This window comes from Stegodyphus dumicola, chromosome 2 (assembly GCF_044657685.1).
Source record: "Stegodyphus dumicola isolate Sdum_Otavi_A_Nest chromosome 2, ASM4465768v1".
Lineage (NCBI taxonomy): Eukaryota > Metazoa > Arthropoda > Arachnida > Araneae > Eresidae > Stegodyphus > Stegodyphus dumicola.
Genome location: NC_140769.1, coordinates 71,714,567 through 71,728,995, shown reverse-complemented (window position 1 = coordinate 71,728,995; position 14,429 = coordinate 71,714,567). Strand labels below are relative to the sequence as shown.

At 33.7% G+C, this 14,429-nt stretch overlaps 1 protein-coding gene across 1 annotated transcript in view; it reads right to left on the bottom strand.

Moving 5' to 3' along the window:
* The window catches only part of LOC118190996 (neprilysin-2-like), a 134,131-nt gene that overhangs the window by 13,294 nt on the left and 106,408 nt on the right, over positions 1-14,429 (bottom strand). Inside the window, exons 17-19 of the mRNA XM_085810306.1 lie at positions 13,975-14,081; positions 10,166-10,231; positions 6,129-6,224 (exon numbers count right to left, since the gene is read on the bottom strand). Coding sequence (XP_085666432.1) covers positions 6,129-6,224; positions 10,166-10,231; positions 13,975-14,081 — 269 coding nt within the window. The remainder of the gene's footprint in view (positions 1-6,128; positions 6,225-10,165; positions 10,232-13,974; positions 14,082-14,429) is intronic.

Sequence of the window (14,429 nt, the reverse complement as noted above, 5' to 3'; positions counted from 1 at the left end):
TTTTTCTTTTCTACACTTAAAATTTCGCAATCCGCAGATTTATGATTTAGAACCGACACTGCGACACCGCAGAACCGACACTGCGATTCGGCTGACGCCGCTAATAACTCAACTGTAGACGGCTTGCTTGTAATGACTGGAGAATGTTTATGTTTGAAGGGCAAATGCTTTTCCAATCGCGAATATTTCTCTCTAGAGTTATAATTAACAGAAGCCGCGCGTTCTCTACTGAATACTTCGTTTCTCAAAAAGGCTAATAAACCTTTTAAATCCCAATTTTCGTCTTTCATTTTTCGGCTATAATCAAGAACGAATTCATTAGGAAGTAATTTCAAAATTAGAGGCGTTAACAGATTTCCGTAGGTATCAGAGTCTATTTTTAATGCTTCAAGATTTCTTATCTGTACTTCGGCGTGATCGAGAAGTTTTCTTAATCCGTTTATATCATTTGGATTTCTAACAGGGCTTCGTAATTATTTTCGATGAGAGCGAAACCAAAAATAGCTTTGGCGGCTGATCCACCAAGAAAGCTTTTTAAGTAAATTAATTTTTCTATTTTTGATAAATTCGGACTTTTATCAATCGCATTTTCGAACTGACCTATAAATTCTAACCAATCCGAAGGATCACCATAAAATTTAGAGATGGTTAATTTTGGAAGACGAGTGAATTTATTTTCGTTTTGGGATTCTGTAACGGTTTCATTAGAAATGTCCCTACTTGCATTGTCAGAATTTTCTAGCTTATTCAATTCTTTCAACTTTTCCTTGCCTCTAAACTGCCACACTTGAATTTTCTTTTCATATTCAAAAACGGATGAGATTTCAAGTTCAAATTCGTCCTCTTCGACTTTTAATTCTCGTTCTATTTGAGCATCTAAATTGCTCAAGGATTTTGATTTTTCGTTTAACTGGTCTAAAATTTCTTCTAATACATTTATACTACTATCATCTTTACTCAGTTTGGTTTCAATTTTCTTTAATATCTTGGACACTCCGGTCCTCCATACCTTTAGTTTCGATTTCAGTTTAGCAATAAGATCTTCCATATTATATCAAAATAGAAAATACAGGCTTACCTTGGCTGTCTACGCATAAAATGATATCCAAAATTAAAAAACACAAACTTTATAATTGGCCAAAGGTTCCAGGCCGTTGTGCACCATTTTGCGAAAGGTTGATCTAATTTTAAATGAAGTCAAATACTTCAACAATCTACAAAAGTAATAATTTTATTTACAAAGCAATCTGGATGGCATCGATAGTTCACTGCTAACTAACTACGTCGCAAAAGTAAAAACTAGCATTCTTTCTCAGAAGCGAAGTACCCTCTAACGGTGATACATAAATCATTTGGGGGATTTTTCCACAACAGGGTTGCTCTGCGGTTGGTGTACTGAGCTTCTAGTTACTTTTATTTCAAATTTTTCTACAAATTCAATGGCTAGATTGCTCATAAATTAGGTACCTTTTGTAATTTCTTTCGAGAAACCCATTCTACTAAATATTTGTAACATGGCTTCAATTACTGACGTTGTGCCAATATTAGGACCAGGTACAGCATCCGCATATTTTGAAGCTAAACAAATAGCTGTAATTAAATATCTATTGCCATTCGGTGTTATCGGTAAAGGGCCGCATGCGTCAAAGTTAATTTTCGAAAATACTTCTGCAATAATTGGTACTAAAGTCAAAGTGCTTCGGCTCATTAGATTTTCCCATTCTTTGACATGGATCGCGAGTTAAAACATAATTTTATATTTCTTTATATTTTAATTTTTAGCTTCGCTAAGCAATCTTTGCTTTGATGCTGAGATTCAATTAATTCCTTAGAATTAACATTAATCACTTTCTTAATTTCCTTGTCTTCCTCATCAGCTTGCGGTAAAATATCTTCGTGAGACTCAGTAAACGTCAGTTCTTTCGGTTACGCTACTTCGATCTTCTTCATGAGATCTTTTTACTTGAGATCGTGATTTTTTTTTCTAAATTTAAGAAGGATTTATTTTTGAACAATTGTGCAGTTTTGTTACCCAATACATGTCTGCCAGGATCATTTGTAACAACAGCTACCTTTGCCTTTATATTACCAAGTTCGCAATTAATTTCAACTTCAGCTAACGGTAGACACACTAAATGGTCATTTAAAAGATATTGTACGCAGACATGTTCTCCAGTAATTTGTGCGTTATCTATGTATTTTCGAGAAATAACATCAACAGTGGCTCCTGTGTCTCGAAGAGTAGGCATTTCATACCCATTAACTAAACCGCTAATTGTATATGTCTCTAACAAATCATCATTCGAAGATACGCAATTTACCTTTTCATTTGGTTTTAAGCGAGGACATCGAGGCTTAAAATGTTCTTATGATACACACTCGAAACAACGTGGTCTATATCTTTTGTCATATAAATTTTCTTGGTTTTTGCTTTGCAACTGATTCCTTTGCTGATGATCTTTCTTGTATTTTGAATCATCCCATCTATCAGAATGCTTAAAATGAGGCGGATGCTCTATTTTTTTCACAAAATTATCATAACGCGGTTTAAATGATCCTTTGTTAATTTTCTCAGTCTGATTGGCAGACAATTTCGGTTTTATTGTTTTTCTCACATCTTCAGAATCTTCAATTTTCTTAACCATTTCAGTAGGTGAAATGATAGTTGTCCATCGATCCATAAAATGTTCTTTGAAATCAGAAGAAGTACGCTTTTTAATTTGATCAACCAGCATGAGATCTTTCAGCTGTTCAAAAGTTTTAATGCTTAATCCGTTAAATGTTTCTAAATAATTTTTTAATTCATAGTAGCAATCATACCAAGTACTTTCAGTAGATTTTTGGTGTTTATTAAATAGTTGTCGAAATTTTTCCGCACTCAATTTAAACCGTTGTAACAGAGGCAGCAATGAAATAAGTTGAGTCACTTGATTTTCAGCAGGTATATTCATTATTTTAGCTGGACGCTCAAATAACACCAGAAATAAACTTATTTCATCTTCTTTAGGGTTGAAACGTGGCATGACATTGTGAATTCTGGTTTTTAAAGGCTGCTCAGGTAACTACCGGCTGTGCTGTTGCAGCCATTGCTTCCAACTGAAGTTTCTGTAGCTAAAAGGCTCTAATTCGCTCTTCTCTTTCACACTCTTCTTTTCTTTCTCTTTCTTCTCTTTCGAGTTCTCTCCTTTTTTCTCTTTCGCGTTCTTTTTTCTCTTTCTTAACTTTCGCTTTCCTTTCTCTTTCTTCTCTTTCGCGTTCTTCCTTTCTTTCCCTTTCTTCTCTAATTGCAGCCAGTAGTTCTCGAGTAAACTCCTCATCATAACCGCGATTTTCAGTAATCAATTATGCAGCTGAGCCATCTTAGATTCAGATTTCACGGTTAAACCTAACTCTTCTGCTAGTACTTTTAAATCCTGTTTTTTACTCCTAGCTAAGAATGACATGTTGACACAAGTTACCTTTAATAGGCATCCTTTTGAAATTGGATCTAAAAGATCGTACTTGTATTAAAAATGTATAATTTCTGGCGAGACTTAATTTCTCAAATACGAAATTTACACTAACCAAATGGAGAGAATTATTTAAACAACTTTTCCAGGTTGGCACAAAATAATATCGGAGTTGACGTAATAACTCACTATTCACAAGCCTCGTTAGCTATAACTATATAAACAACTTTGCCAGTTAGGCAATACAATGGAATTTTACCCACATCAGTTTGACGATTTTACTATATATCTTCACGCATGGTTGGCGATAACAAAAACAATTTTTGCCAGTTTGGCAATACAACTTTTAGAATATACAATCTGTAATACGTCAGGATGACGTTACTATCTACCACACGCCTGGATGGCGAGAACTAAGAAAAGACTTTTGCCAATTCTACAGTATAAATCAAATCACACTACGTCAGTTTGACGTTACTACTTATTTTCCACGCGCCTGCTTGGCAACAAATTCAAAATTCAGCCAGCAGTTCTTTTTTTATATAAATACCGGGATGGCTTACATATATCAAATATTAATAAAAAATTCGAAACAAATATCAGTAAAGCCTAAATAATAATTTTTAAATACTTCTTTACCACAAATATCAATTATAAATTACTCCTACTGTTTTTAGTATGAGTTATTTTACATAGAAATTACACCATTTAAATATAAATCTGAAATACAATACCTAAATTCAATAAATACTTTTTTATGAAAACCAAAAGTTAATCTTATCTTGAGAGATCAGCAATATCCTGTTCTGACAATTCTTTGCTCGGACGCAAGTTACAGAGGATAACCTTTGAATGATCCGCTTCAAAATCTGGCTTTAAAACTACAGACTTCTGACATAAGTTTCTCCTTGAAATGAATAAACTCGGGAATTAATACTAGCAAACTTGTTCTCAAATTTTCAGCAACTTCCTGGGATTAGGAGACCAGCACCATCGAAATTCATAATTGCACTCCTAATTTCCAGGATCTCGGTGGAACCACCATTTTAATAAGACTGTAATGTATTTTGCAGCAATTGACAAAACAGATAATCTTCTTATTTGAACATAAATTTTATTTCTAGTTCACGGAGATAGACAAATTTTATACAATTCTTAACTGTCAAAATTTTCATACTACTACTAGCTGGTAAAAACTTCAGAATTCTAAACTTGAAAAAACAATTTCTTACGTTACTGAGCAATGGTTACATAATACACATATGGCGTTGCCACTTCCAACAATAAATATAGTTATTTGATAAATAACAAAATATTACAGCAGAAATTGTTGCTACAAGAAAATTGCCGAAGAAATGAAGGCTCTGGAAGGCCAAGCAGCATAAATGCGAGGCAAGATAGAATGATTATTCGCCAGGCCAGAACTGCCCCAACGGTATCATTGTCGACTATTCAACGCACTACAGCTGTATACCTCCCGTGGTACCGTATACCATCTCACGGCGCTTGTCTGAGGCGGGGTTAAGCTCACAGAGGCCTTTAAGACTTTCACTCCACAACATGGGGGTAGTCGTCTGGAGTGGTGTCGCAGCCGATCATCATGGCTGCCATCAGACTGACATAATATAGTATTCAGCGATGAGTCCCGCTTCTCTCTTGAAGCAGATGACCACCGTGTTCGCTTCTGGTGAGGACGGGGCCAGTGGTCCCAATTATCCTTTGTTTTACAAAGGTATACAGCCATAACTCCTGATGTGATAGTGTGGGGCGCTGTTTCTTATGACAGCACGTCATCTGTAGTCATCCTCCGTACATCTTTAACAGCTTAACGATATGTTGATACCATCCTGCGGCCGATTGCATTATCCTTTATGGAACGTCGTCCGTGCAGTTGATACTCTTCCTTAGCCAGCAAAGTACCCAGACTTTTCAAAAATTGAGCATGTCTGGGGCATAGTGTGCCGCCAAATTCGGGCACCCCAAAATATCGCAGATCTGGAGCGACAACTGTTGAATGCCCGGCAGAATGTGTGGCATGATGACATTAGGAACCTTACCACTCCTTGCCTCGACGAATTCAAGTGTGCATTGCCGCCAGGGGCGGTTCGACCAACTGCTAATTTGAACACATTTAATGGGTGATTATAAGCCATGAATAGGTACTATGACCTTGATTTTTAATTATTTTATTATCTGTGTATGAGCTCTACCCATATTCAATTTCATCAAAAACAACCACTTCCTTCATGGTACTTCGACTTTTTTGCGAAAGAGTGTAATTCGTAAACCGTATTTTGATTTTAAAATCATGGGACGGATAACATGAGAGACTTGAAAACATTTTAAAAATAAAATACTGAGGTTTATATTTGCAGACCGGGAATTCTATATGAAAGATAAATGAAATATTACAAATAAAAGAATGGAAAGTTTTTCTACTGTGATACAGATGATTACTGTACTATCTCTTTAAAATGATTTTTCATTAATGAAACTCTTTTCCTCGTAACGATATCTGAGACTATTTGAAACCTGTGAATGTTTAACATTTTCCCAGTTTAGTATGTATTTTGAAGGGCAGAAAGCATGCACCATCAAGATAGTTCTTAAATTTTAAAAATACCTTTGTGCATAGTTTTATGTAACCTTAGTTATTGTTACGAAGCACGTGCTACTTACATTTGCCGCACTTATCCAGAACAACTGATTCGGTGTATATTTCAAGCCCGGCAGCATATTCTCTCGTCCATGATCTCTTACCCATGATTGGTAACCCTGCAGAAAATAAGAGAGAAATGAATCTGATGAGTTTATAGTTCAAATCAAAATTAGGAATAAGCGTAAGTAAAATGAAGGACAAAATAATATAAATGTATTTAAATACATTCCCGTTATTTTATTCTTAAAATATTAACCTGATAGATTATTACAATATCCAAGCCCGACTTTAAATGAAAACCACAAAAATTCCGAATAATGAGAAAACTACACTGTTAATTATTTTTCTACACTGTTAATTATTTTAAATTAAAGGTAAACAAAATAAACTTTAAATATAAAAATAGCTTATACTGTTAAAACAAATACATTTGGGTAGAGTAGACTTTAAGGTACTCCTTGTATTATGGCGAAGTTGTTGTTTGATTTATCGCCAAGTTGTTGTTTCATTTATGGTAGTCTGAGTGGTTGAATGTTATGGAAACCCTATTGTGACGTAATCGGGTGCATGATTCTGGGAAATTTTGAATCATGGGATGTTTTGTAAGCGTTTTTGTGGTGTGTGTTGGTTTGATTCTTTAGACGGTAGAATGGCCGAATGTAGTAAGATTAATTTGAAGTTTCTGTACGATTTGGAGCGAAAGGGGAAAATAATTGACTGGTGTGTAAATGAAGGTTTACTTAGTAGCCATTATAAGTGTCCTGTATGTAGGAAGGATATGCCTCTAGTCCAAACGTAAAAACAGTTTAGATGGATTTGAATGGGTTTGTAGGAAGAAAGGTTCAGATGGTCACTATGTGAAGCGTTCGATCAGAAAGAGTACCTGGTTTGAGAAAAGTCATTTGAGTATGATTGATATTTTGATTTTTACGTGGCTCTGGGTGTACGAAGCGAACTCGAAAATCATGGTAAGTGAATATTTGCTTTTGGTAGTGCTTAAATGTATAACATGTTTTTCCTTTTTTATGTTATTTTATTGTTTGGTTTAAAATGTATTTGAGATTATGTATTTTTTGTTTGCCTATATTGTAGAATTTGGTGCTCCTTTGACTTTTTAAGTGAAAATATATCGATGTGTGCATGGACAAAGTAAAGGGAGTGCGCAATACAAGTTTGTGCAATTCTGGGATTTTTTTTAAGTGAAAATAGGTCGACGTGTATATGGATAAAGTTAAAAGAGGTCGCAATGCCATTTTTGAGCAATTCGAGGATTTTTTTAAGTGAAAATAGGTCGACGTGTACATGGATAGAGTTATTTTGGCTTTGTGTAGCGTCGCTTTATGGCGCAAAAATCGCCGCTTCGCAAGCCAAAATAACGAGTCAAAGAATTGCACAACATCGGTATCTATGTACCGCCAAAAATCGCCAAGGGGTACCCTAAACTACGCTTTTACCATACATTTATTTTATTTTCTGCAAAACTTCAATTAATGAATACTATAAACCTAATGTAAAGTTATGAGGAAGACGGAAGTAACTGAGTTATATTCAGCTAAGACACAATAACACGCCGAATAAATACTAATTCAGAAGTCAAACCACAAAAATCAGCGTTATATTTACAAAATTTTCACAGGACTAGTTTCGATGGTTTTACCGAACCACCATCTTCAGCTGTAAAACCGCAAATGAACCAGATAGGAAATTTTCTATCTGGTTCATTATATATTCAGCCAACAACTGACACGTGAAAACATATTAATCTGAGCATTAAACTAATTTAAAATCCATTTAATTCGTGTTTAAAGAGATAGAAAAAGGAGCTATGCATTTAGAAAACTATTCAAACTTGTTTTCATTGCTGTCGTTTGGATAATAATATAGAAAGTTGGATATTCGGCTTGCATTTACTCTTCATTTATGCACGTTTATATTTTTTGAATGTTTCTTTTAAAAATAAAATTACAAGTGATTTACTTTAAAATTTTGTTTTAAATTTAATTATTTAATTTTGACTTTAATTTTCAACTATGATAATTGAATATGGAGTGAGTGTATGAGTTTATGGCATCTAACTTTAAAAGTCACAATTATACCTTGTATGTAATAGGATTATTATCATTTTATAAGTATTATTTATTAATATGTTTATTTGTTTTCAATTAATGTGCTCTTAAAATTAATGAAAAATTTTCTTATCCAAATGGATTGATAAATTGGATGAGAATCCATATTCTTAATTAGATTTAAAATGATAAGTTAAATTTTTGATAATTTGAAGCTTAAATTTTATAGATTTTATGCAGCAGAAACATGATAACATTTTGCTAATTAAAAAATAACTATCCTCTTTTGAATGCTAAAAAATTAGAAAATTTAATTTCGTATTCATATTATCATTTGATGTTCCTAAAGCACAGAACCTTATGAGATTTTCAGGAGCAGCCTAAAAACTTTTAATACATTTAAAGCAGTAATATTCACAGTTTATTTTGTTTTGATTTATTTCCTTTTTATCTTTAAATAGTTTTACAACGCATTGTGTGAATTAATTACTATGGCGACGGAACCATCTGTTGTGGAAACTCTTAATTTCGGGAGGTAATTTTTTCCAGCTAGAAATGCTAGCCACGCGGTCAACCACCAAAATGATTATTATCAAACACAAAATGTTCATAATGATTTTAATGAGTCCAGAAAATGTCATTTCAAGGGTCCACCTAATAATCATAACAAAAATACTAAACGGCGTTTATTTCCTTAAATTCGTTTAGTTTTCTCAGTAATACACAGATTAAATTTCAAAGAATATTAAACCACTTACGTATTGCCTAAATGCAACACACTCGGATGAATAAGGTAAAAATATTTTATTTCGGCCGCTGATAAAACAGTTCTTTAAAATCGCTGAGTTTTTGATTAAAGTTGAAATATAAATATCTTACGTTTTGTCGAGTTGCAGCACATTTCTTTAAAACGATTAATTTTCTGATTAAATTTAAAACGTTAGGAAAACTGCTTTTCCGAATTACGCTGTGTGAAATGTTCTCTCCCGCATAAAACAATGACCTTCGCGCATAAAAGGAAAGATAGAAGAACTCAAATACAGCAATTACCCACACTCCGCAAGCTATGACTGTTGTTCAAAATTTCCAAAACACAAACTTTCCACTTTTAAACCTTAGGAAAATAACTATCCACTTTTAAAAGGCCTTCCAATATTCGCAAGGAAAACACAATTAAATAAAATATTAGTTATGCACAGGCTGATCCAAATTTTGTAATCAACTCAGAAAAACAACAAATTCAAAATACCCCGAAAATCGACTGCTGCTGCCATTACAAATTCCTAAATTGTCAATAACAGCGTTACTAATAAACACTCTTTACTGAGTAGCGTAAATGCTAATAATAAACCCAAAATTCCTGATTTCGTGAATTTTGTCCAAGAACAAATTGTGTTGAAAGTTTTGTGTGCCGATGATTTTCTACAGTGTGAGGAGCATACATATATGCACAAGTACATATGTACAGGCATGTATACATGCAGATTCTTCATTATTTAATAGTAAAGAAGATATTTGACCAAAGAGGTTAGAATATGAAGAAAGTCTTGTCTGTACGTTCCGTGCACTGAAAGTGAAGTCAAAGAACGATATGACATCACGATTTATCACACTTAAAATGGCCGCTATGTCGTAGTCATTAGCTGACGCAACCTAGGTTTTGTTTACATTCTAATTGGTGCCATTTATACGTCAATTATTCATCACTGGATGTTTTTAATTTTCCACTTCTAATTTAAAGTCTTAACCTAAATGAGGTTTAAAGTTTTGCTTACATCCTAGGTTTTGTTTACATTCTAAATCACTGGAGGTTTATAAGTTTCCTTTCTAATTTTAAGCCTTAGCCTAAATGTACAATTTTTACAATCTCAAACTTTATTTATTTATTTGCTATTGATAAATAATGGGTCGAAATTCGTTTCTTTTAGCTTTGAGTGTGAAACTTAAATCATAACAGAAGAAATTCTGAAAGCTTAATTAAGATATCTTACCAGATAAGCTTCTCTCCAAGCCGCATTGTCAGCTATATTTTCACGTATCGTTGACACGCCATTTACCTGTGAAAACAAATCCACTTTTTGTAAGGCTGTTCAGACACACAATCTGATTTTTGTGAAGTTGGTTGATAACCCATAGCTCTAATTTAATAAATGAGTCAGAGGATGTAGGTCTTCAAGTTTCAGCAATTTAATCAATAAAGACAGGGTATCCCGTAAATGTTGCCACAAACTTCTGGTGGAGGTAGGGCACATCATAAGGATTAAGAATTGCATAGGAACCCATGCCCGGAAATGTCAGGGGTAAGTGGTAGCAGAGGTAGAAAATGGGAAAGGAAACAAGAGAGAGATTAATTTGAAACATTTATTGGGCATGAATACAAATGGTGTACGATAGCTTGACTGTTACAACAGATATTCGATGTTTGCGCCATCAGTAACTTCTTAATGAAACGTAGTCACACAAATTTTGATGCAGATGTGCAAACAAACTGTGATGTGGTTGGTGTATCTCGGGGAAGTGTTCTCAATAAATACGTGAAGCGGCTAGTCCAGTACTCTCAGCTTTCCATACACTAAGTGCATTGTCTGCAAACTTTCCTTTCGTATAACGTTCACTGCTCTTCGTATGGTGCCTACCGCACGAGTGAGGCAATCCTCACTTTCCACTAGCACTTTCCTATCCAGCAACTCCTGGAGGCGTAGGGTGACGTTTCTGGACATGAGTTCTTATGCGATTCTTAATCCTTATAATGCACCTTTCCTCCCCCAGAAGTTTGCCGCAACATTTACGGGAACCTCCCCCAGAAGTTGACAACAACATTTTATACTTTCAAAGTAAGAAGCAGATTTTTTTAAGTTGCCCTTAACGAAAGGAAACGGTCTGGAATTAATGGATTTTCAATCATGCTAAAGTATTTAAAAAATTACATACTTTAACAGACATGCAATGAATAACTATTACGGTACGCTATACGATAAATTAAAATAGCTTGGAAGATTCATTTCATTTCATTTTACAGCTGAGTAATCGTTAATCAGATAGAAAAATAATTAATTAATAATGAAATACAATGAAGCTGTTAAGTGTAGGTAGTTTAATTACAATGAAATTCAGTTTTGATGTAATTGCATTTAAATTAATATTTTAATTACGAAATAATAATAATTCTAAGTTGTAAAATTACAAATTTTAATTCTAATTACACTTATTTCAATTATAATGTAACTGTAATTTTACAATTTATAATAATTATATTATAATTACCATTAATTTGCAATGACAATGTAGATGTAATTAAATATACTTAACCTCGCGGTTATTTTTCCATGAAGGAAACACATTATTTTAACTTATTTTATAATCAGTTTATAATAAAATAACACATTAATAAAATATTGTCCTCGTTAAACAAAATTGTATAGGAAACTTTCAGAATGTTACAATTCGCAAGGCATAAAATCTTTAATCTAGCTTTCATATTTCTCGTACACGTGAATTCTTGAAATGTTGTCATTCAACAAACGAAAGAGGTTTAATTTATTCTTGAAAATTGAACAATATGTCACTGATTGAATGAAGCAGATAATTACATTGTAATTATTTTGTAGTTAAAACTGTTTTCATGCAGCTATCTATAATTTCAATCATATTACAATAGTAGTCACATTTATTTAAATTACAACACGATTGCAATATTTCAGTAGACAATATTGCAGCCATGCTGTAATTTATTCTCAGCAATGGCCGAGGGAGTACTACTTCATATTGAACAATGGTAGTTCAATTTAAGTTGTAATCTCGAAGCATATCCGGTTGTTTGAGTATCTTCGTAATTTCTCTGTGAATAATATGAATACGAATGTGTTTTCTTTAATGTGTCTTCCCTTAGATTTTTCTACATTCAATTAAACAAAGCATGTACTTTTACTTTCGTTTAATACGTTTACAGTATTTAATTTCATCCACACTTTACAGCATATGCTTTTCGCTTGTAGCCTAACATAGTTTAATGTTTTTTTCCAAGTATGCGTTGTATTTAATAAATGCCCAGTTCAAAATTAAAAACAATAACTTCGTGTTAGAATTCACACAGTAATTAAACAAGGTGGTCTGATATAAAAATAAAGCCAGTTGTCCACCAGAAACAGTTGCTTGCTGGCACGTCAGTTCAGCAATACTATGTTTGCTTATTTTTGCTCCATGACGAAAAATAGTTTCTGAAAGTGCATCAGTAGTAGTAAGTACAGCCTTTAATTAATCATTCAAAGATATATGTACTGAACAAAATACTTTGCCCTAATTAATAATAGTTATAAACGTTTTAGTGCACATAGCAATTAAGCAGGCTTATATTAGTTGGAAAGCGCAGACATTTTTCTACCAGGAACTGTCGACCAGCAATTCAGTATTAAGCAATAGCAATTAATATAAGCCTGCTTAAATGCACCAACTAATATAAGCCTTCCAACTAATATAAGCCTGCTTAAATGCACATAGCAATTAAGCAGGCTTACATTAGCTGGAAAGCACAGACATTTTTCTACCAGGAACTGTCGAGCAGCAATTCAGTATTAAGCAAGAGTTTGAAATACTCCACCAGCAATTCAGCGTTATGCAAGAGTTTGAACACTAGTTTAGTCCTGTTTTCGATCATTTTATTGGAACAAAGAGAATAAATGATTTTTTTTTTATTTTCCTCTATATATAATATCAAATAGTACCTTTTCTCCTTTTCTCGTAGATTGTTTATTACAATTCCCCAACACAGCGGTTCCCAGTCTGTGATACGCGTATTCCTTGATAGCTTAGTTAGGGATACGAGAAAAACTTAACAGTAAAGGCGAAAATGTTATAATGAATATTGACAGAAAAACATTTATGTCCAAAGATTTTAAATTTATCGTTTAATAAAAAGCAAAAGAGTTGTGAGGAATTCCAGTGTGAACGTCACTGACCAAAATATGTAAGAAAGCAATATAATTATTTGGTAACTGCATTTGTCCACCACATTTATATTGCTTCATTCATTATAAGAGGCTGCTCCCTTTCCCGCTTTATCGCAGCGAATCGTTTAAAACGATGGGCAACCAGTATATATTTAGCATTGAGTGATAGTGTATCGCCACATTTCGCTCTTCCTTTACGTGACAGATTGGATGCGGGGTATTTAACTCGCTCATCTAAACACGAGGCGTCCAGCTGAGAGGAACTATGATTTCCAGACTTGACAAGATTTGAATTCTTCCTGTATAGCCATTTCAAGGAACTGGAGTATCAAATCCCATTTAAAAATTTAAAAACGTTAAAATAAAAACATAAAATGATTTTGTTGCGCGGATTCCTGCTGCATTTATTTTTGAGGACATCAGGCTGCAGCAGCGGGCTCAGTCAACCATTCCATGGAACGCGCAATCATACTTTGATATGCGCGGTAGTTACTGAGCATGTTCTTGTCTAAACTTAATGTAGTATACACCAATATTCATATTTCCAATAAAGTTTATTTTCCGCTCCCTGGATGCAACGTCATTCTTTTCTTTTGTTATTTTCTTGAAAACTGACGTGGTATTTTTCTTGGGTTATTTCTTTATGTACTTTGAATGAAGAATCATGCCTTGCAGATTTTATGTGGTCTTAAAGTATTATGTGGTATATATTGTACGTGCATATATGCATGCTGATGAGCTTGCCTATGCGAATGAGTACATAATGATTTATATTCGTCTGCCTGTTAAACGATGTACCTGCAAACAGTGAGTGAAAATTTTGTGTAAAGAGAAAGAAAGAAGCCCAAATTTACCTTCATTGAATTGTCAGCAGAGAAATTAGCATATTGGAATACCATACAACTGGGTAGTTCGTCGTAGGCACGGTGTATCCAACTATCAGTTTTGCGAATTTCCCGAACTGCAATATAAATATCGGTGTTAAAAATGATACAAGAAATTACTTACAGACACAAACAGACTTATTACGCAATAATTAGACTCACGTTCTTAATTATTGCGCATTTTGAGCATAATCCATAAACAAATTTCTGATAAAACGCTTTCTCTACTGTAAACTAATTTTTAAACGACTACGCAACAGTGAGGTTGTAAGGATCTTAAGTTTTACTAACGTTTATTTTATTTTAAATCTTTACTATCACTTCTTATTTTCTACTTCCGGCCAGAATTATAAGCGTTAAGGTTTTTATGCAAAGTTTGTCTGGCGAACGCCAAGTATTTAAGTTGTGGCTTTTTGCCAAGCGAG